The sequence below is a fragment of the Taudactylus pleione genome, unplaced genomic scaffold (genome assembly GCF_031769625.1).
Source record: "Taudactylus pleione unplaced genomic scaffold, aTauple2 ptg000886l, whole genome shotgun sequence".
Lineage (NCBI taxonomy): Eukaryota > Metazoa > Chordata > Amphibia > Anura > Myobatrachidae > Taudactylus > Taudactylus pleione.
The window spans coordinates 1,138,085-1,158,278 of record NW_028285287.1 but is presented as its reverse complement, the minus strand read 5'-3'; the positions used below and the strand labels follow the sequence as shown (position 1 = coordinate 1,158,278).

General features: G+C 42.9%; 1 protein-coding gene across 1 annotated transcript in view; it reads left to right on the top strand.

Moving 5' to 3' along the window:
* FAM222B (family with sequence similarity 222 member B) overlaps positions 1–19,540 on the top strand; it is a 189,192-nt gene extending 169,652 nt beyond the window's left edge. Inside the window, exon 5 of the mRNA XM_088458991.1 lies at positions 10,007–19,540. Within this exon, the coding sequence (XP_088315117.1) occupies positions 10,007–11,901 (1,895 nt within the window). The 3' untranslated portion in view covers positions 11,902–19,540. The remainder of the gene's footprint in view (positions 1–10,006) is intronic.
* Positions 19,541–20,194: the final 654 nt, after the last annotated feature.

Genomic DNA, 20,194 nt, shown 5'->3' with positions numbered 1-20,194 from the left:
AGTGCACAGGGCTCATTTCCAAAGAGCTCCTGACAGCTCCTTACCGCCACAGCAAGTCTTCACACAGAAGAAGAGAAGACTGTGCTGACCTGCCAGAGAGAGACTACAGGGGACACGCAGTGAGTAAGAAACTGCACATCCCCCGGCTCCTGCTCCTGCTGTGTTAGGGAGGCAGTGTGTAATCACTACACACAGCTCTCTGCTTCTCCCCTCTCCCTGCTGCCAAGCACGAGCACATGTCAGCGCTGTTTACTTATGTATGGCGTGTTGGTAACAGCGCTACAAGCGGCTTCCTGCTTCTCCCCTCTCCACGCTGTCCAGCGCTAGCCCATGTCAGCGCTGTTTATTTATACATAGCGCAGTGAATCAACGCTACAAGTGGCTCCCTGCTGCTTCTCCCCTCTCCCCGCTGTCCAGCGTTGGCACAGGCGGCGCTGTGTTTAATTACTATAGCGCAGTTGAAACAGCGCTACATGCGGCTCCCTGCTTCTCCCCTCTCCCCGCTGATACACGCGGTGTAGCGCGGAGGGGGAGGTAATGGCTCATAACAGCCATAATGGTGGCCCTTTGGGGCATGAAGAAGGGGGCGGAGCCTAAATCTGTAGATGCTCTCTCTATACGCGGCAAGCGGCTGTAGAAAACAGCGTGGCTGCCGATCTTTAACTGTTAAATGCCTGCATCTCTCCCTTATACAGGAAGAGTGCAGCATTCAGAAGGCTGGATTCTCTTGCTCCCCATTTCTGGCTACATAATACACTGGGGTTGTAAGTGCAGGGAATCTGATCAGTGGGAAGGAAGTGGGGTGTATCTCCTCCTGTGTCCCAAGCCAGCCTTCTGTTTTCATTACTTCTGTTTGTACAGCTACCCTTTTCCATCATCCATGATGGAGAAGTGGGAAACTCCCCCATCCAGTAGATGCGTCCGTCTCCCGTCTCTCTAAGAAGCACTCCCAGTAGCCGGGAGCTACAGTATTAAAAGATCCTTCGGATCGTAAATTGGAGACAACGCTAAGATCTATTTATACTGCAGCAGGTGCTCAACTTAGGCCCACCCTTGTTACTACTTGGGTTAACAAAACAGTGGTTTGCTGGGCTGACCAGTTGATTACAGGTACGCCTACTAGCAGAACAGATCTGTGAGTCTGCAGTTTACCTGGGAGAAGCGCCAAAAATAATATATGCAGATTAGTGCTTGCATATCTGCTTCTGCTATTTCGGGCCGCAGAGCCCTCTGGTTGCGCACCTGGCAAGCGGACGCAGAATCCAAGCATGCGGTAGAGGGTTTACCATTCAATGGCGACAGGCTGGTTGGCCCGGAATTAGACAAATGGATATCTCAAGCCACAGGGGGGGGTAAGTCTTCCTTCCTCCCGTCTACTGCATCGGCTCCCAGAAGACCTTACACTGGACCTTCGTTTCATTCCTTTTGTACGCCACATTCCTTTCGTGGTAGAGCCAGAGGTGCTCCCTTACAAGCAGGAGGAGGTAGAGGTCGCCCACACACGGTTGCATGTAGACAGGAGCCTAAACCAGCTAAAAAAACAGGTGGCATGACGGTCTAACGTCCCTCCTGGGACCACCTACAGTGGGAGCCCGCCTGCAAAAAAAAAAAAAGAAAGAAAATTTTCATTTTTTTTTTCAACCGGTATGCTAATACCTGCAGACAAGGCCACGATTCTACAGGAGGCTATCCAGTCTCTAGTAGTATCTGTGGGAGTTCCGGTTCCAGAACGAGGTATGGTTTTTGTTTACTTAGACCTGTTTGTAGTACCCAAGCCGGATGGTTCGGTCAGGTCCATCTTGAACCTCAAGTCATTGAACCTGTATCTGAAGATGTATCTGTTCAAAATGGAGTCTCTGCAGTCTGTTATTGCGAACTTGGAACCAGGACAGTTCCTATTATCCCTGGATATTAAGGATGCCTATCTCCACGTTCCCATCTGGGAACCACACCAAGCCTTTCTGCGTTTCGCCATATTGAAAGATCATTATCAGTTCAGGTATTGCCGTTCGGGTTTTCCTCGGCTCCCAGCATCTTCACCCAAATCATGACAGTCATGATTGCTCTCCTTCGGTCAGAGGGAGTGAACATAATCCCTTATTTGGACGACCTGTTACTCATGGCGAAATCAGCCTTACTGACATATCAGAGTATGATCTTCGATACGGCATCACAGAGGATCTTTCTTCCAGTAGTCAAAGCCCGGGATATCCGGTTGGTTGTTCTGCTGGTCCTCAGACCAAAGAAGGTTTCCCTACTTCTTTGTAGGCGTCTCCTGGGAAAGATAGTAGCTGCTTTCGAAGCACTACTGTTCGGGCGGTTCCACTCCAAGGTTGTTTCAGCTGGACCTACTAACACACGGATCAGGATCTTATCTGCTTCTACATCGACAGATCCGTCTGAGCCCAGCTACCAGAGTAGCCCTTCTCTGGTGGACACAATCCACCAATCTTTTAGCGGGCCGAAGATTCGGAGTGTTGAGCTGGATCATCGTAACAACGGATGCCAGCCTTCAAAGATGAGGAACAGTAGTCCTTGATCATCACTTTCAGGGTCAATGGTCCCATCTAGAACAAAGGTGGCACATAAAGGTGTGGGAACTCAGAGCGATTTACAATGCTCTGATAGAAGAAATAAGAATTCAATCGCGACGGCCGTCATGTACATCAACCGCCAAGGAAAGCCTCTGAGTCGCATGGTCATACAAGAAGTCAACTGGGTACAGATTACCTAAGCCGCCAGGATATCCATCCTGGGGAATGGAAGCTTCATCCAGGTGTGTTCAACGCGCTGATATGTCGATGGGGATGTTCTCAGGTGGTCCTCATGGTGTCATGATTGAATCGTCCGCTCCCGGTTTACGTGTCAAGAACTCGACATCCGCAGGCAGAGGCAGTAGACTGACAGTTCCGTGGACCTACAACTTCGTTTACCTTTTTCCTCCGATTCCATTTCTTCCTCGACTGCTAAAGAGGATAAAACCCGAGTTAGCCCCCCTCATTCTCGTGGCTCCGAACTGGCCAGGGAGAAGTTGGTTCTCGAAACTTCGGTCCCTATTGTCAGACGATCCATGGGCCTTTCCTCTGCACCCAGATCTTCTATAGCAGGGTCCTTTCGTATACCCCAGCTTAGCGCAACTGCGCTTAATGGGGTGGCTCTTGAAACCGATATCCTGAACGCAGAGGAATCCCAGACAGTTATTCCCACCATGCTATGCGCCAGGAAACCAGTTTCGGCTGCGCATTATCATCGCTTTTGGCGTTCTTATATCCCGTGGTGTTCCATTCGGGATCTTCCATCTTTGATTTTTCGGTTGTCCCGGTTTTCTGTTTTTATCTTCAGACGGGTTTGGATTCTGGACTTCGTCTTGGAACTTTAAAGGTGCAGGTTTCTGCCTTTTCCATTTTCTTGCAGCGGAACTTGGCCCTCATTCTTGAGGTGCATACGTTTCTTCAAGGGGTCTTGCGCTTGCAGCCTCCTTTTGTACCTCCGGTAGTTCTCTGGGACTTGGACGACTGAAGAAACAGAAGCACTAAGTTCATGTTTGAACCTTTGGAAGAGGTGGATATTAAGTACTTGTCTTGAAAGACTGTCCTCCTCCTGGCTCTAGCTTTGGCTCGTAGAGTTTGGTGTTTCATGCAGATAGGGCGGAACTCCGGACGTGGCAGTCTTCCTTCCCAGGGTAGTGTCGGCTTTTCATATTAATCAGCCTATTGTGGTACCGTCTTTGGTGGAGGACTCTGGATGTTCTACCTTGGATGTGGTTAGAGCTCTCCGCATCTATGTTGTCAGGAGTGCTTCCCTCCGTAAGTCTGAGTCGCTTTTTGTCCCCTCTGATGAGGTTCGGAGGGGTTGGCCAGCGTCTAAGCCGACTTTGGCACGTTTGATTCGGCAGACTATTCATCAGGCTTATGTTAGTGCCGACCGCCGGCCTCCTTCGTCCATTTCAGTTCATTCCACACATTCTGTGGGTGCGTCATGGTCGGCCGGTAGGGGAGCCTCCACGTCACAATTGTGTCGTGCGGCAAGTTGGTCTTCAGTTCACACGTTTGTAAATTTTTACAGATTTGACACGTTTGCGGATTCAGCATCGTGTTGGCCATCTTGTTCTGCAGGTGCCGCAGAGCGCTCCCGCCCGTGGGGAAAACTTTGGAACGTCCCCAGCGTAAGCCTTTCCAGTGTCCCCTAGTGGATGAAAGAGAAAATGGGATTTTGGTACCTACTGGTAAATCCTTTTCTCTGATTCCACAGGGGACACTGGACGCCCACCTCAGCGCTCTCTGCCTGCCTGTTCGGTTGTTCCGTATGTTGTATGTTTTGGTTATTGTGTGTTCTCTTCCTTTTACTCTGCTTGTTCTCCATCGCCTCTCGGTCTTCATTTTCTAAACTGATGGCTGATGGGGCATAGAGGGGGAGGAGCTTCACACTTCTAAATTATTTAAAGTGCCAGCTCCAGCTATCCACGTCTCTATACCTCAGCGAAAGCACCTCCAGTGTCCCCTGTGGAATCAGAGAAAAGGATTTACCGGTAGGTACCAAAATCCTATTTTTCTTTACCTAAAAATGTTGGAAAGAATATAATTTACTGAAAAACACTTCTTCACGGTCGTCTTTCCACCATTAAAGTGCAAAAATCAGCCATTTGATACCTTTTTACCTCCAGTACTTTCCTTATGGCTACTAATTGCCTTCTATCTCAGATGCCATTTTTTTGGAGTCAAGGATGGTTTCCCCACTTTTTCATGGCCTTCTCCCAGTTTGCATTTTTTTTTTTATAATAGTCACACAGCCTCTCCAAGTACTCTGAATTGACATTTCTAACTGAATACGGCATTTCTCAGGTGCGCGCATTCATGCAATGTATGGGAGTTTCATGATGCAAACTTTCACAAACTCGCTAATAATTGATTTGTTCTCATGTCCCAATACTTTCAATTTTTTTTTTCTCATTCATGTGGACTTCTGAAATTTATTTTCTTTTATTTGTTCTTTAATTCTATAATTCTCTTATTAGAAGCTTTTTACATAGACCAATTTTGATTAGTGGTCATTTAAGGCAAAAATTGACCAGTGCCATCACTTGGGTTTGAATTTGTTAGTACAGCGGGGTTTTTTTTCATTAGGAGTCTTGTTGTATGTCTGCTGTGTTTCCATTCATTACTTGGGCTGACCCCTGCTTGAACAGTCATTCCCTGGATGAAGTATACATGGGAGTTACTCCAGGAGCCTGGGTGTGATTGTTACAGCTAATATAGTGTTACCACAGTGTGCTCTTATTGTGAATGATGAAAAAAATATGGGGGTTAAGGGAACTGGTATAGTAGTAGTAATGGGGGTATAGACTTGGACTTGTATCCAAATTTAACATCACAAGTAGTAAAAGTGGCAAGAGTACCAAAATAAATGTTACCAGATAATTGGACTGTTTTCAGTGCACTAGTTATGATAGCCATAGTAGTGTGAGCTACAGCATACCTCCCAACATGACCCTCTCCAGGAGGGACACAATTCTCTGGTCCTGGACTTCCCTGATAAGAGGCGGAGCTGCAGTGCAGTTCAAAAATCAAATAGGGGAGTCACACCAACTGTCATTTCACATGCTGCCAAACATCACTGGCTGGGACTCACTGGCAGTTGGTGTGACTCCCCTATTTGAATTTTGAACTGTACTGCAGTCCCACCTCTGGAGCCGCCACCAATCATAAATTACCAGGGAAGTCCAGGACCAGAGCATTGTCCCTCCTGGAGAGGGTCTTGTTGGGAGGTATGCTACAGTGCTATCCTTGTATAAGTCAGCCTCCTTACTGGCTCCTAGCTATTTCACTCCTGTAATTCATACCTTTTTGTAGACAAGCAGATAACACATTGTCACCACTAACATCTAGTGGCTTTATAATTCCATCTTCAATAAGTTCCCCATATTCTCTTTATTCATCTGTATACTGTAAAGTATGGTATATTTATGTCCCTTTCACATCTGAAAACCGGGTCCAACCAGGGATATTGAACCCGGATCAAACCCTTTCACACTGCGCTTTCGACCCGGGTTGGCCCTTTTCCGTGGATGTCATTGTAAATGGACTTTTAGGCTCAGAAAGAGGTCACTCTTTCTCTGTGTAGTGTGCTGGCAGGGCTCAGGCTGCTGGCATCATCAAGGCATCCAAAAAGCAGCCAATCAGCACTTTTCCATGAGTCCCAGGTTGGGGTCAGACACTCTTAAGTGCACATAGACCCGAGTCCGACCCGTGTTTAACACTGCTTATAACCCGGTTTGAAATGCCAAGTTGCTCGCCCCGGGTTATTCCAAAGTGGTGCTTTTAGACTGCTCCTCGGCCAGGGTCGAGCCGCAATAACCCGGGTTATTTTATTTTGGAGATGTGACTGGGGCATTAGTGATTATGATCTTGTGTCCAATTACAAATAAAGAATAATGGAAAGCTAATGCAGGTCTCCTCTGAAACCTGTCACTATATCCATCATGTTCTATCTATTGTCGGTTATATAGTATACTATTTTTGTGTTAATCCGAGTGGGTCCTATCGATGTGTGTCCCCCACCCCTTTTACCCCAAGTATAGTTTCTAGGTTCAATTTAAATAGTGGATTAGCCATGATGTGCTCTTTTGGAATAGCAGAATGTGACCAGAAACTTTGTAAGTTTTTTCATTGCACCCTATAGAGGTGTGCAGCTAAACTTACTATGTTCAGGTTGCTGTAATGGTCATATATTTGCACAGCCAAACTTCATAAGATGAATGGCTGCACTTGAGCCCTAATTGAACCAGCCTGTATAAATGTTAGGAGAGCACCCCCTGTGTTTCTCAACAGATGATTACCATATACACATGCTAAATATGATTGTGTAACACAGGGTTGCACTCGCTGTCCAATGCAGACAAGAAATTTCCTTTAAACTAGTTACTTTAGGTAGCGCAGGAAAGGGTATAAATTAAAAACCCACTTGAAAAACCACCCTACAAGATGCAGAGTTCAAGTAATCGAAGCCACAAAATGGGCCGTGAAGTTTCATATGTTTAAACTGTTCAATTGCAAGATTAAAAATAGCTTTTCTAATAAGTGTTTTTCTTCCCTCCAGAAAGCCATACCATTTTTAGCCTTGTGGTAACTGTATAGAACAACTCTGAGAGATAAATGTAATCCTCTGCAACAACAGGCTAGCATTATTACAGATTTAATGTTACACCACAAAGCCGAGCTAGAATTTCCATTATTACATTGTGCTTACCCTATAATTAGTATTTTCGCATTTGTTTTTTGCTTGGCACAGCATTTAGTTAGCTGTGATAAAAACTGAACTTTGTAGCAAGGCCAGCATATTGTCTAGCAATACATGCTAAAATAACAAATTACATACTCTAAGCAAAACTATTGCTGCAGTACCCATGTAAAGAGACTGAAATTAAAAATATTGGTTGCTGTTTTTGAAATGTAGGTCATTTTAAAACTTTACAGGCTGCAGTATTGTAGAAGCGTTCTCGGGCCGCTGGTTACACACGGAACGATATTGCTAACGATCCGACAGATCGGAATGATAAATCTGAAATATTGGGGCAGATCTATGAAGCTATGGAAAGTGATAAAGGGGAGATTGATAAACGACCAGCCACTCAGCTCCTAACTGTCATGTTACAGGCTGTTTAAAAAAAAGATCACACTCCACTTTTTGACTTCCCAGAGCTTCATACATCTGCCCCGTTTTGTGTGTATGCACTATATCATGCATTGCGTGCTCCCGTGGGGTCGTCTGTCACTTTGCCTGATCTTTCTGCATGTTAAAAAAATCAGGTGAAGCAACTGACTATTCCATGCAGCACTATGTAGGGTGGGGCGCTGCATGTCTGGCACCAGATCGCCCCGTGTAGGTATGTCGGTTCTGGAATCGTCGGTCACATGGGTGCCTGCACATTGTAAAACACTCATCACTAGAGAAACCGCTGACTTTTATCATCACATTCTAATTGGGCAGTTCAAAAATTGTGGATGTGCAGATACCCCCATGCCCAATAATTACGTTACCCCAACATTGCACATTTTCCTTCCCGCCTCTATGAACCTCAGACTTTCTCCTGGACTTAATGACCACCAATTGAATTGACCCATTAGTCTGTGCTACTCTTGGCCTGAATGAGATTTTATGGGGCCAGTTGAATTAATCAACAAGTGCTGCTGAATTTTCTCCCGATGGCTTTGCACATTACCTCCTTTCTAGCTAATTTTTGCTCACAGCCTGTGGAGGTGTGAGCAGAAATCAGCTGCCACAATGAATTGATAAGTGCGCAGCACGAGCATTGAATCTTCCCCAATATGTCAGGACATAACAGTGGTTTACACCCCATTATAAAATAACATGTCATTCCAACATTATGCTCTCTGTAGTGTATTGAGAAGTATTGTGTTGCAGCTTTGTACAGTGAGGTGGACTGATGCTTGACAGATGATTCTGTCTTGAATATTTGCTCCTATTTTGAGACCTTTATGATAAAATATTCTGTAAGAAAAAATATTTACAGAATTGAATTGTGTAAATTTTCAATATAGTTAAGGTGAGCATATTTATCTCATTATGGGCCGTATTTACTACAATCTGCATTTAAAATGCGTTTGTAGTGTGATATTTCTGACTAAATTCGAATTTAGGAAATAAAACAGGAATTTATCAAAAATCCCTTGCAGGGACAGAGCTTGCGACTATGTTCTGTCCCTGCACATCTCGTCTGCACACTTCTCCCTGTATTTTTCAGATAATGTGTCTGCATGTGCTGCCACTGGCTACCGCGCCCCCTCCCCCCTGCTTAGCTTTCACTTACCCCTGGTAATCAGTGCACCGGTGATGTCCTCTGGGGCTTCGGTCAGCTGTTCTCCCGGCTCCTGCACTATGGTCTATGCAGCAGTTGACCACGGTCACAGGAGACCAGCTGACCGGTGCCCCAGAGTACATCACCGGAGCACAGATCACCAGTCCCTGGAATCTGGTAAGTGTTTTGTTTAACTTTTTTTTTTTTTTTTTTTTTGCAGTGATCAGCTTGTGGTCTATTTGGACCTCTCTGTTGCACTACCTATTAGAGCAGAGTAGGAGTCGAACTAGGGCGAAACCCTGGATAACGCACTCTCCACGTGGCGTATCACAGGGCTTCCACTGGTATTTTTTTCTCATTTTATTTTAGTAAATCTGGGCTTAACACATCTCTCATTACATTATGGGAAATGCGATCTGCTTAATAAAAATTTGATAATTCAGGCTTTGAGTCGAATTCTACTCCAATTGCCCTTCAGTAAATTTATGTGATGCTAAAATGTGAAAACACCCCTTTTCACTTTATTTTAGTAAAAATGTTAATAAATAGGCCTCTAAATGCTTTGTTTGGAGAATCCCCAGTGAGACTTTCCTTAATGTAAGGTGAAGTCCATTTTCTACAAGTATTAATGCATTTTGTATAAGAGAGACATGCTCAATTAATCAGCGGTGGTGTGCAGTTGGAATGCCAGCAATGGCACCCTTCGTCGTTCCTAACTCACCCAGATTTTGCCCCTAAGTTGTACAGTCTAGTATTTAACACCATTGTGGTGTGTACTAAATTGTGCTATGTCGGGGCTACTGTCTGTACAGCAGATGTAGTCACTGCATTGCATTTAATTGAATCAACCATAGTTTTCAGAATCCTTATTTCCTGTGGGAGCTGTAACAGCCAGTCATATTCAGACTTTGCACTGCCATTCTCTTGACTGATCCACTGTTGATGAAAATACTTAATACCATTGTGGATTCCTTCCCTCTGATAACACTGGTTTGTAGTTTGTTGGCTGCAGTCACATGATGGTCCAGACTACAGTGTTATAGCCCAAGCAAATGATAACTGTCACAGCTATATGTTGTGCTAAAAGATGACTCCTATTTATTTAACTTTTTATAATTAGATCTGTGTTTTGATTTTTCCATTTAAAAGCTTTAAATCCCTGTTTTACATTGTTTTCTGTTTTTTTGGCAGGGGATACTACACAGAAGATGAGATCTGCTCAGCATCCTACTCCAGCAGAATTGGATGCTTATGCTAAGACCGTTGCCAACAATCCCCTGACCATTAAAATCTTTCCAAACAGCGTTAAAGTTCCGCAGCGAAAGCATATCCGCCGCACAGTGAACGGGCTGGATACATCAGGTCAACGTTACAGTCCCTACCCTTCACAGGTCAGCACAAAGACGGGACTATTGGCTATTGTGAAGTCCCCAGCTAAAAGTGTTTTGAAGGGCTTTGACGGCACCCGTGCCCGCCTCTTGCCAGACTCCATGATGAATCCCCCATCCTCTCCATATATTGCACCTAGCACTTTAAACCACCCTCAGGGGCTTACACGCCCCCAGCAAGCCCTGCAGCATGCCCAGGCCATGCAGCACGCTCAGAGCATGCAACAGCAAACTTTGTCACACTCTCAGAGCATGCCACCTGGACTGCAGCACCCACAAAGCCTGCCACACCCGCAGACGTTGCAGCACCCTCAGGGCATGCCACAGGGGCTGCAACATTCTCAGGGTCTGCAAAATACGCAGAGCATACCCCAGCCACAGGCTCTACAGCATCCACAGAGTGTGCAACGCGCACAGGGTGTTCAGCACTCTCAGAGCATACCACAGCCACAGGCTCTGCATCATGCACAGGGACTTCCACAGACAATGCCACGCCAGCAGAGCATGACACAGACTCTGCAGCACCAACAGAACCTCCCACAGGTCCTGCAACACTCTCAAAATATGTCTCAAGTGTTGCAGCACACACAAGGAATGCAGCACCCACAGAACATGGGATCCCAGCATTCACAAAACATGTCCCAGCAGTCAGCATTACAACATGCCCCTGGTGTGACTCTCCAGACTCTGCCACACTCTGCCAACAACATTCTGCAGCCAGGTTTACATGGAGCCCGGAAAATGCCCGACGCAGATGCCCCTCCGAATGTGACGGTGTCTACCTCAACTATCCCCCTTTCTATGGCTGCAACCTTACAGCAAAATAGACCACCAGACCTTGGTAGCATTGTGCACCAGATCAACCAGTTTTGTCAGGCCAGGGCAGGAATAGGCACTACCTCTGTGTGTGAGGGACAGATCGCCAACCCTAGTCCTATTAGTCGTAACCTGCTTATCAATGCAAGCACCAGGGTCTCCACTCACAGCATTCCCATGCCTTCCTGTGTTGGAACAGCTGTAGACCATGCTGCTGCTGCTGCTATCTCCTCTGCTGCCTCGGGCAATATCTCTATGGTAACTATGAGCAGAGTACCTGCTTCATACCCTAATGATCTAAAACCCTTGGCATGGAACCAACATCAGCTGGCACATCTGCAACAAATGTGTGGAGAATCTGGTGTTCCTCCTGGGAAACTCGGTCAGAGAGAAATGGCTGCCCAGGGGTTTCCAGGCAAGCAGACCTCTTACCCACAAGAACTGTGCATGAGCCAGTCTTTTGGCCTAAAACCCCCTATTGAGAAACCAACCCCTTCCCCTCCTGTGAATGGATTGCCAGGTCCCTTGCCATATACCAATGGACATTATTTTCAGCCCCTATGGAATAACATTCTGCCTACTCCAAACAGTGACAGTTCGGGATCACAGGACCTCACCATGCCTTTCCATGGAGCGCAGGCAGCTGGTGCACCCTTGGATTGTGCTGGGGGCACGCACTATAGAGCGGTTGGAGGAGGATCTTCCAACCAGAACAGCGTGATGCAGACCATGGATTACCTAACTGGGGTGGACTTTCAGCAGTCCTGCTTCAGAGATCAGAGCATGGCTACCCTTGGAAAGGTTCAAAGACCCCAAATGAGTAGAGCCCCTGAGCCAGCTGATAGTCGAAGTATTCATGTTCAGCACCCAGGGTATAGGTAGGCTGCAGTCACTTTGCAACTGAGAGGGTTTAGTCTTAAGTGATTAGCGAGGCTCTTGTATCCTCATCAATTGATAAACTTGTTGTGATCATTATATGCAAAACAAGCCACACTGTGCTATAATTCAGAGTTTTTAATGTACTTTGCTCTTTTTTTTTTTTTTCTCGTCAGTGATTGAGAAGACACTGTTGCCGTGCAGTTCTACACTTTCTTTCCAGCACTGAGGGGCTTTAAAATGCTGCTTTGTTTTATCTTGGGAACACTAAGCCCTAAAAAAAGTGTTACGCTGTGTTTTTGTTTTCCCCATTCTGTTTTGGCTATGCTGGTTGTAATATCAACCTTCCATTTAGCACTGTCAGGGAACTATAGAGGCACAAGATGCACAGATCCTTTCTATGTTTTGTACCTCTGAGAAAGTGGTATCTCTGTGCTGGTGAGGAAAGGCAGACTGTCTCATTGGTAGTATTCACTCCTTCTGTCTGTGCAGCCAGTCAAATGCAATATGAATTATCAATGGATGTACACCAATTTAGGTACATTTGTCACATTTTGTTTTAGGCTTTGACAGAAGAGGTGAATATTACATGTTAATATTTGTAAGCTAAGAGCCCAAAGGTTGTCCTGGTTTACAATGCGTCCCTGTTCTGCAGCTTTAATTCTGCTTTGGTTTAAAAGCAACCATTAAGGCTCTTTCACACCTGTGCATGTTTCATAAGTTGTGCTTTCACCAAATCAATCTATTGTACTGGTTGCACATGTCAACTCATAAGAAATAGGCTATTATGTTCCAAATTTTTAACACCGCAGTTAGAATTTTACAACACAGGAGGAAATGGCACCATTGACCCTTAATTGACTTCTGTTTAATGCAGTGTTCATGCATTTATATAAAGGTGTGAAAAGCGCAAAACAATGTAGTTTGGTGTGAACAGGTCCTCAACGGTTTCAGATAAACTAATGAATTGCGTTCATTCTGGAGGAGTTTTTTTTTTCTTTTTCTTTACACTTTTATTATGTCGACTCCAAGGTTCCCCAACAATCACAAGGTCTTGTGTGTGTGCACGAAAGCAGTTTGGTTACCCCTCAGTATCATCTGTTTCTTGGTTTAATATAAGTATAGCCTTGCTGCTGTAGTGCCTTTAAATCAAAGTCTAAGATGACCTTGTCACGTTGGCTAGTCCTGGTTACAAACACTAAGCTTTATAACATTTGCCTACATTGACTAGGATAGTCTAATTTAGTTTTAATTGGTTTGATTAGAGACAAGAATATCTTCTGTAATATTGCTAGAACTCCTCATACAGACACGTTTTAGTGACCAACGAACATGTTGCCATGCCCACAGATTGGAGCATTTGTTCACACTCTGGAGAGCTATATTTCTATGAGGCATTACAACAGAACAATTTAGCATGGTATTCGCTCTAATGGTAATTGAAACTGTCACTAAATAGACATTTAGCATTTGCAGGTGCAAAGGATTATAAAAGTCATTCAAAATACTTGAAATGCAAGGTAAAGTGCACCAGTCGCCTTCACTTCAATGAGGCTGCCATTTTAAGAGAGAAACCCATATTTGAGCCTTCATGTTTCTAGTAACATCAGAAGCCTGAGGTCATTTTTATGATTGTAATGTCTCAATGATGTCTCCAGTTTATTTTGAATAGATTAAGCTGCAGTCTTGGGTTACCTCAGAAAATGTCTGTCTCATGTGTTTAGGTGATAGCTGCATGTTAATGCCAAATAGGCTAAATAAGTCCTCTATTTAAAATGAACAGTTACTCTTCCACCAATCCACCTGCGTTATGCTGGTTTTTACAAGACCAAACAGCCAAACCCAACATGTCACTTTATAAATAACCACTTCACCACCATTCCTTTATATTCTGTTTCTCAAACCACCAAATCTGCAACATGCTGTATATTTTATCTAGGTTGACAACATTTAAAAACAAATATTGTGTAGACACTACTATTGTGTCCTGCAGCATTCTGAGTAAAATGGCTGCTTTGGATGCAATTGGTTGAAGTCTGATAAGCACATGAAAAAGAGACTGTAATGTAATGAACGCTCAATTTGTAATGAGTCTGAAAGTGTCTATTTTCTTTAAGCACTTACAGTAATCGGCTAAACTCTCCCACATGTATCTGTGTCTAGTAGAATTCCTGATAGTTGTGATTCTCAATGCATCTTGCTTCCCAGTAAAGCTGTGGTGCACAGTCACCATACATTAAAATCTTTGTTTTCGATCAAATGATTTAAGTGGGGGCTGCCTAGTTGTCATTGTCTCCACACATTATTTCTCATAACCCCTGATACCATTCTAAATTGTATAGCCTCTAAAAGATTAAAAGATTACACTGCACCACTATTTTGATTTTACAGATTTGGTTGTACTGATGAATTGTGCAATTATCACACAATCTACAATGGGATACTATTTAGACATATTCCAACTTTGACAGCAGTTCTGTATGATCTCATCTTGATACAGGATTGCATGAGTCCACAACGCATGTTTTTTAATTTGGTGGTACAAAGTAGTGTATTGTAATAACGATGGGATATTCCACCCTATCACACAGCAATTAGTTTTCCAGTCGCTTGCTTCTAAGTTTTAGTTCATTGTCCATCTGAAGCAATTTCTACAGCTGGGTACACACTGGCAGATCAACTGGGCGGCCAATATATTGTGTGCCCATCGGCCAGTGTGTACCAGCGATATGTCTGAACGACGTTCACAGCCCTATCGCGTAGACTGTGCTGCACAGCCGATGGCAGATATCTGTCAATCGTGCTGTGTGTATGGGTGGTCACTTGCAGCAGAGGCCGCGGGGAGGGGGAGCGCGACTCACATCAAGCCTGACTCATGGCCAGATGATTAAGTGTTAATGAACAACCATCATCTGTAAATATCTTTTAGGTGTGTAGCCAGATTTAGCTGCTGATTTATCATTACGTGCACTTTTGCATTGTGATGCCCAAAATGTATTGTGACGCGTCGAAATTACAATCTGAAGGAATGTCCACATTTACCAACATGATCATCTTCCAGCTGTGCTGACCCCAGTACAGTGGTGGTCACGTTTGTTCCATGTGGCCAATAAGAGTGGCTTGACTGTTAATTCTGAACCTGCAAAATTCACCTGTGTAGCCAATCTAATAGATCTTGGCTCCTAGGTGGTAAAAATATAATTTTACCTGGCCTGAATCAAACTTCAATGTTGTATTGTTAAATTGACTTTCCTACTTATGTGGTTATTAGTGAGAAGTTGAATATATGCTTCTTTAAAACCAGCTGCCTTATAGCAACCTTTGCGTACTTGTTTGTCTGCTTTACAATAAAGTGACCTTTGACTTAATTTCTTGATCTGACGGAGGCACTCATGGTAGGTTATTCTTAGCAGGCTTATTTGGTGGATGCCTACTGTCTTCTTTAGAGACCGTTTTATGCTATGCTAAACTGGTCCGTGCATGATCTATGTATGCAGTCCATAATAGTTTTGTCTAACTACACAGCAGAATGTGGTAATAGAGACAAGTTTGTTAGTTTTGCTCCCCCAAAATTCATGAGCACACTCATATTAGACTGATCAAATCAAGAGATCATTTTGGGTTAACCATACAGAGCAACTATTGGCTTTTTTGTCTCAAATGACCAAATTCACTGCAAAATTATGAATGCATGTTTATGTACCATTAAGTTTATTAGACACTTTACGTTCTGGCAAATAATGCATGATGGAACCTGCTTTAACAGGCTACGTTGAAGCCAGAAATAGTTCAGCGCCTCAGCTGAAGTGACAATCGAATATAATCTCATTTGACACGTGTAGATGGGGATCTTGAAAGCTGATCCTCTCGGGTTGAATAGTAGAATATGCTCATTTATGGTTACACAATGTCTGATCCTGGTGTGAGCAGAGGGCAAGGACATTGTCATGAATGGCCAAATTAGAAGAGGTACAGTTATCTAGTCTCTGTCTGAGCCACCGTATCGCTTCTATTGTCAGTATGTCAAGAGGGTCATTATTGGGAATGCCGCAGTCTTTGGGCCGCACACACAATACAATATTGGATGAATTGTCCCATATTAGCTGTGTATGGCCAGTTACAGTCCAGCTCAAGGGGAATACCGGTGGAAGAATGTTTGGAAAAAATAAAATCCTAATTGGTCTTCAGACTTCTTTTGTAAAACATTCCATAATATATGAAAGGGAAAGTATTTTTGAAACCTTGAAGTGTGCTGCTTGCCTGTAGACAATAAAGGTGACTATTTTGTGGCCTTATGATGACAATTCTGCCACTCCTTGATTATATTCCTGAGGCACTGTCTGTTAGTGAATTGAACAGCTTTATTTTTGAGTATTGGAAAATGACTCACAATGGCGGTCTCCTCTGCTTTCAAATGAAAAGTTCCCTTTAAAATTTTGTTCAGAAATATACTATCGTCTACTTCACCCCCTTCTCCCTTCCTCGAATTCCACATTTCAGACGTTTACACCTATATATTGCATAAGCAACATATTTTTACACAAGTAAATGGAAATCAGTACAGTACTAATAAATTTTTAGCAATTCAGCCATCCCAAAATAATTATCCTGACTTTGATGTGGTAAAAAAACAAACATACAGAAATATGATAACCCTTACCGGGAAAATAGATAGCCTTAAAGATTCACAATATTCTGTGAGTCAATGGCTGTGTTAAATAAAAACTGCAAGCAATAATTAAATTGTCCTTTTTACATGTATGGCTATTTTTTTTTTAGTGACCGTCCCATATATGATAAACAAATTAATTTCTTCCAGAAGGGATTTATTTTTCCTGCGCAGTTCACCATTGTGCATGTTTGTTAGAGAAAAGTGTGTAATGTCCGCGCCAAGGAGGCCCCCGACTTTTTGTATATTTTGTTTACATGAGATCCTTGATAATCTTACTGGTCACAAAAGCTTTTGGGCGATTGAATGAGCTTTTAAACTACACTGTGAAGTGCTGATGCCAACCAAAGGGTTACATTAAGTATACTAGTGAGAATAACTGATATAGGGTCTTTTTGTTTTTTAGAAAAGCCATGAGGCTTTTACAACTGTGAAAATGTATATATGTTTCTATATTCTATAGTTAGGTAATGTGTTCAGCTGTTCTTCCAATATTAAATTTGAAATCACTGGCTACTATTTTGTGGTCACATGCCACTGTACTAGATCTATCATTTTGGTGTCTACTTTATTTATATATTTATGAAAGGCAGTATCAGGTTTCAAATAAAGTATGTGTCCAATCCTTCATATCTTATAAATTTTGCAGTTCAGAAAGTCTATCATCTTTTTAATAGAACACCAGGATACCTTTTGCCTATCCACATTTTGTGGGCTGAACGTCACGTGTATATGTAGCCTTTTTACTAAGAACTGGTGATGTGATCACTGAACAAAGTCCGCTCCTCGGAATGGCGTCTTTGTTGTGCCTCCGTGCCGTCGCTATTTCCTAGTGAATGGGGTGGGCTTTTTCCTGTCTGTTTGGCCCACAGGTACATGTAGCCTAACTTACCGACGTACTCATCTTTGTTCTCCAAGTGATTTATAATAATTGGGTGTTTTTCACCAGGGAAAGGTAAGAAATAGGCGTTGGTAGGTGAATTGTGTTGTAGTGCTACTTTATGTATTTCAATGCTGCTGGACAGCCTTGCATCCTGTTGGCTTCCCCAAGGAACACTACAACCTGTGATTGAATGAATTTGAGCACGGTCTGGCTTTTCATGTCATCATTTGAAACTGAAGAAGCTAATTGAATATAATGATCACAATGAAGTTTGAGGAAGAATGTCAAAAAAAAAAAAAAAATTGAAAAAGAAAATGTAATACTTTCTATGTACACTGGCTAAAAGTTAATGCTATACTACTGTAATTAAGTGTAATATTTCTGTATGAATGTTGCTTGTTAGTGTGGGTTTCAGTAGACCGGTATGAGTGAACCCACTGCCGTCACTGGCTGCGCCCTTCACCGACCTTCTGATAGACAAACAAAGCCTTAAGTATTTGCATTTACACTTTTTTTTTTTACCCCTCCTCCTTTCTTCTGTGCAGACCTGTTTAATCCTTCTACTTGCAGTTCATAAATACTAAATTCCAGCCACTTTTTTGACCAGCAGAATTTCCGCTCTTGGCAAAACCTGTGGTGCACAAGCCATCGCATCAGCAACAGTTTTGTAGGATGTTCTGCTATTCAGCCTATCCATTTATTAGGAAATCCTATCCGTAAATGGCAGTAGCTCCTATTGGATTGATAGGTTATAGTCTCATGAATATTGATTTTGCCTCTTACTATAATTTTATACTTTAACCTAGGCATTAAAGCAGCATTGTTGGTTTCGCTATCTCTGTAATTCAGGAGAAGTAAGTACATTTAACATACCTTAAATTTGTATCTTCTCTCTTTTTAGAACTTATTAGATACAAATATTTTGCAGTCCATTGTTTTGTAGATTTGGTTCCTGCTGCCACACAGCTATTAGCCAAAGTGCTAATTGCAACCAAATGTGTCAACTGCTGTTTCCTTTTCTAGACATAAGCTATATAAATAGATTTGGACCAAAACCAAAGGGGTAGGGAGATATGCTGACAAGTCCTAAAATTGCTGCTTTAATGTGTTCTGATGCTGCTTTTTTTTTTTTTACGGTGACTGGAGTTAGTCTGTCATGCTCATACAGTGTAATCCATTTTTTTTTTTTTTAAACAGAGCGTGTATTGTCATATATAATTTATTGAATGAACCCCTCGGCCCTTTGCAACTTGAAATTATGAAAACCTAGTGTCACTTTTTTTTTTTTTAAATGCTGTAATGAAAATGAAGGCCAGTCCTCCAAATTACTTTTAATATCTTATTTTTTCTTAGCATGTTTAAAAACCTTAACATCTTTAGAAAAAAAAGGCAAAACAATATATATTTTTGTTTAATACCAATTTTGAAGTGACGTTCCTAGGTGGGTAGAAATTCTTTACATTTGTCATAAGTATTGAGGGTGGCTAGAATTTTTCTTCTGTCAAAAAACTATGTAGGTCTAACATATATAATTTGGATCTCCGTTACAGGTTCCACCCCCTCCCCCCTCCCCAAAGTATCCTTTATTTAATTTTTGTAATGGCTTATTGGAAGGTGTTTCAAAATTAACTTTTTCCATGCCAGTGTGCTGCTGTTGGTCTCCATCCTACCAGAGGCTGATGACAGATTATCCATAGCACAGTAGGAAACCTTGGACTAAACATTACGTGCTGGCTGGTGTTGCCTTATATTTAAAACAAAAAAATTAAACTGTAATGTAAACATGTCTATGTTCTGCCAAATAACAGCAAGATATGAAGTTCTAATTTATTATTTTAACATTTTCTGTGTCATGAGTAGTCACTGTTTCCGTGCTGGAAAACATAATGCGAGACTGAGGCTGTCATGTCATGCAATATTTCCCCAACATTTTACCTCCCAGAAGCCACGGTTTCCTCCTTCCTTCATTCCATCCCTTGCCTGGGCCCTGACTTTTAAAGTGATATTCTGCTATGTTGGACCCTGTAAGCTGTATTTTACCATCCAAATACAACCTGCCTCCTCTAATAAAACATTGGAATCCTTGCCTCTTGTCTTATGAGTATGCTGTAGTCAGTCTGTTTTGTGGTGTGTTAATTTTTGGGTTTTGCTTACACTTATATAATGGCTGCTTTTTCCAACAAGCTAAAACCCAAATCAAATGGTGAACAGGTAATAAAGAACTAAAGTACATTTGGAAATAAATTATTAGACCTATTGCTCAAAACAGTGCAGAATAATTATTCTTTAAATGGTGGTTTCGTTTATCTGGAGGAACATGCTGATCCTTGTGGTCTCCTAACTACTCAACTGAGACTAAGGGCGGAATTCAATTGATTTCGCGGCCCGCATCTCCCGTCTAAAGTGACAGGAGATCGTGGGCCGCTATTCAATTGTGCCAGAATTTCACACTGATCGCGCCCATAGAGGTCAGGTTTAGCCGCGTAAAGCAGCTAAACCCGACCAAAGTGCTGGGCGCGATCGTGAAAAGTGATGTTTGGGCGCCCAAACATGTCACTTTTTGCACATTTCAGCTCTCAGCCCCCAGGGGCTGCGAGCTGAAATGTAGCGCTTGGCAGCTGATCGCGCCCGACAGGAGCAAGAATAGAATAGCTCCGTCGGGCGCGATAGGGCGGAATTCAATTCTTTTCATCCCCTAAGGGGTCTAGTTACAAAGCAGTGTTAGGAGACAGAATGAAAAGTGATAA